At 44.2% G+C, this 3,736-nt stretch overlaps 1 protein-coding gene across 1 annotated transcript; it reads left to right on the plus strand.

Annotated features, from left to right (window-relative positions):
* The first annotated feature begins 527 nt into the window (after window positions 1-527).
* LOC138889405 (uncharacterized) lies at window positions 528-1,049 on the plus strand. Its single transcript, XM_070172710.1, has one exon. It carries the CDS (start codon window positions 528-530, stop codon window positions 1,047-1,049), a length of 522 nt encoding a protein of 173 aa, XP_070028811.1.
* Window positions 1,050-3,736: the final 2,687 nt, after the last annotated feature.

A 3,736-nucleotide genomic window follows, 5' to 3' on the forward strand; every position in this document is an offset into this window, starting at 1 on the left:
GCTTTCAAGGCCTCGGAATATGAAATTGGATTCTAAAACAGAAGATGACCTTTTGGGTCGTCACAACCAAGATATATTGATATTAATTTACTCAAATAATGATGAATAATTTAAGTACTCAATTAATAATCGATGATTTTTAACATGAAATAAATTTTTATACTTAGTAAAAGAAACTACCAATCAAACTAGAATGTAAAGGCAAAGCATTAGATTATTATAATAGCAAAGAACTAGACTAAAAATACAAATAACTAATATGTACCATAAAATTTTAGAAACTTTATTCATGGAACATAGGTTCGCTGACGAGTAAGTCCATAGAGTTGGCAAAGATCCTACAGAAGAGGAATATTAATATAGCGTGTATCCAGGAGACTAGGTGGGTTGGATCGAGGGCGAGAAACGCGGATGGGTATAAGTTGTGGTACTCTGGAGTCCATAGGGGTAAGAATGGAGTGGGTATCCTGGTTGATAGCCATCTTAGAGAGTCGGTGGTTGAGGTTAGGAGGGTGAATGATAGACTAATGACTATTAAATTGGTAGTGGGTGAGTGTACTTTAAATGTCGTTAGCGCATACGCGCCGCAAGTTGGCTTGGATGAGGAGATTAAAAGGCGTTTTTGGGAGGGGTTAGATGACATCATTCGTAGCATTCCACCTTCCGAGAGGTTATTCATAGGAGGAGATTTCAATGGTCATATTGGGTCGTCCGCAGGTGGTTATACTGAGGTGCATGGCGGCTTTGGTTTTGGGGAACGAAACGGAGGGGGCACTTCGCTGCTGGACTTTGCCAAGACATTCAATCTAGTGATTGCAAACTCAAGTTTTCCGAAGCGGGAGGAACATTTGGTTACTTACCAAAGTTCGGTGGCGAAGACTCAGATTGACTATCTCCTTCTCCAGAGATGCGACAGAAGGTGGTGCGAGGATTGGAAAGTTATCCCAGGTGAGACCCTTGCAACGCAACATAGGCTTTTGGTGATGGACATTGGTATTACGATAAAGAGGAAGAAGAGGTCAGTACGAGGCCACCCGAGGATTAGGTAGGGCGCCTTGACTGAGGATAAAGCTTAGGAGTTGGCAGGAAGGTTATCGGCAATGGGAGCTTGGAGAAGTAGTAGGGACGCAAACACTATGTGGTCGACGACGGAAGACAGCATAAGGAAGGCGGCGACAGAGGTGTTAGGTATATCTTCTGGACATACCAGTGGCTACAAAGGAGACTGGTGGTGGAATGCCGGTGTCCAAGGTAAAGTTGAAGAGAAGAAGGCGGCTTACCTGCGACTAGTAGGGAGCACTGGCGAGGAGGAGAAGACAACGAACAGAGAGAGATATATGGTTGCTAGGAAGGAGGCGAAGATGGCAGTAACGGAGGCTAAGGTAGCAGCTTTTGCTCGTCTGTATGAGGAACTAGGGAACAAAGGCAGGGAGAAGAAGTTATTCCTACTTGCTAAGGTGAGAGAGAGGGCGGCTCGGGATCTGGACTAAGTGAGGTTCATAAAAGACGATGACAGCAAAGTTGTGACGGGGGAGGACCAGATTAAAAGGAGATGGCAGTCCTACTTTCATAGACTTCTAAATGAAGAAGGGGATCAGGATATTACACTAGGTGAATTGAGGAATGCGGAAAACCCCCATGAATTAAGTTATTGTAGGGACATTGAGGTCGATGAGGCCATGCAGGCAATGCGTAAGATGAGGAGGGGCAGAGCCATCGGGCTAGACGAAATTCCGGTTGAACTTTGGAGAGGTGTGGGTAGAGCAGGCTTGGAATGGCTTACTGGGTTGTTTAATGTTATATTCAAGACTAATAGGATGCCTGAAGAGTGGAGGTGGAGTATAATGGTTCCGCTGTATAAGAACAAAGGTGATATCCAGAGTTGTAACAACTATAGGGGTATCAAATTACTAAGTCATACCATGAAAGTCTGGGAGAGAGTGGTTGAAATGAGAGTGTGAAGGACGGTGTCTATTTCAGACAACCAGTTCGGGTTCATGCCAGGGCGATCTACCACAGAAGCTATCCACCTTATTAGGAGGATAGTGGAACAATACAGGGATAAGAAGAAGGATCTTCACATGGTGTTTATCGATCTAGAGAAAGCGTAAGACAGGGTACCTAAGAAGGTCTTATGGAGCTGCTTAGAGGCTAAAGGGGTCCCGGTTGCATACATTAGGGTGATTAAAGACATGTATGATGGAGCTAAGACTCGGGTTAGAACAGTAGGAGGCAACTCCGAGCATTTTCCGATTGTTACAGGGTTGCACCAAGGGTCGGCGTTCAGCCCTTTCCTATTTTCCCTTGTGATGGATTTCATAACGCACAATATTCAAAGGGAGGTGCCATGGTGCATGCTATTTGCTGATGACATAGTCCTAATTGACGAGACCCGGCGCGACGTCAATGAGAGGCTAGAGGTTTGGAGACAGGCCCTTGAGTCTAAAGGGTTCAGATTGAGCAGGTCGAAGACGAAATACCTCGAGTGCAAATTTGGGGACGAGGCGACGGACGAGGGAGTAGAAGTGAGGCTTGAATCTCAAGTCATACCTAATAGGGTAGTTTCAAGTACCTTGGGTCAATTATTCAAGGGACCGGGGAGATCGACGGGGATGTCACACACCGTATAGGGGTGGGGTGGATGAAGTGGAAGTTAGCGACGGGAGTCCTGTGTGACAAGAAAGTGCCACCGTTACTAAAAGGTAAGTTTTATAGAGCAGTAGTTAGACCTGCCATGTTGTATGATACCGAGTGTTGGCCGGTTAAGAACCTACACATCCAGAAGATGCAAGTAGCAGAGATGAGGATGTTGAGGTGGATGTGCGGGCATACAAGGATGGATAAGATTAGGAACGAAGATATTCGAGAGAGGGTGGGCGTGGCCCCAATAGAGGACAAAATGCAGGAAGTACGACTCAGATGGTTCGGGCACATTCAGAGGAGGTGCACTGATGCACCTGTGAGGAGGTGTGAGCGATTGGCGGTGGTGGGTACGAGGAGAGGTAGAGGGAGACCTAAGAAGTATTGGGGAGAGGTGATCAAGCAGGACATGGCGCGACTTAGGATTACTGAGGACATGGCCCTAGACAGGGAATTGTGGAGGTCGAACATTAAGGTTGAAGGTTAGGGGGAAACAGCCTCTCTGCCCCTCGGGGTAGGGGTAAGGTCTGCGTACATACTACCCTCCCCAGACCTCACTTGTGGGATTATACTAGGATGTTGTTGTTGTTGTTGTGTATATAAAAATATACTTATATAGGTGTAATAATAAATTTAAATAGCTATTTTTTATTGTCGATTTGGTTCGGTTATTTTTTGATTAAAACCAAAACCATATAAAGTGATTGATTTTTAAAATTCAAAACCAAAATCAAACCAAACCTAAAAAGTATCGATTTTTTCGATCGGTTTGGTTTGATTTTTTTGGGTTTTTATGAACACCCCTATTCTGACGTAAGGTTTAGAAAATAAAAGAAAATTACATTTACATGGTTGTGACTAGGAGGTCAAGAGTTCGAGTCGTGGAAACTATTTCTTAAAAAAATACAGGATAAGGTTGCGTACAATAAACCCTTGTGGTTCGGCCAGTGGGAGCTTAGTACACTAGACTGGCTTACATTTACATGTCATAGAATATTTACATTTTCAGTGTCAGAAATCGTCAAATAATTGCATGTTGCTTCTAATCCTGGACTTTGCTACATTATAACAATATTTAATGGAGTAAAAAAGGTGT

Source organism: Nicotiana sylvestris, chromosome 4 (genome assembly GCF_000393655.2).
Source record: "Nicotiana sylvestris chromosome 4, ASM39365v2, whole genome shotgun sequence".
NCBI classification, from domain to species: domain Eukaryota; kingdom Viridiplantae; phylum Streptophyta; class Magnoliopsida; order Solanales; family Solanaceae; genus Nicotiana; species Nicotiana sylvestris.

What these genes read in the sequence shown, in the direction of transcription:
- LOC138889405 (XM_070172710.1), top strand. Translation starts at nt 528, where the DNA reads ATGACTATTAAATTGGTAGTGGGTGAGTGTACTTTAAATGTCGTTAGC.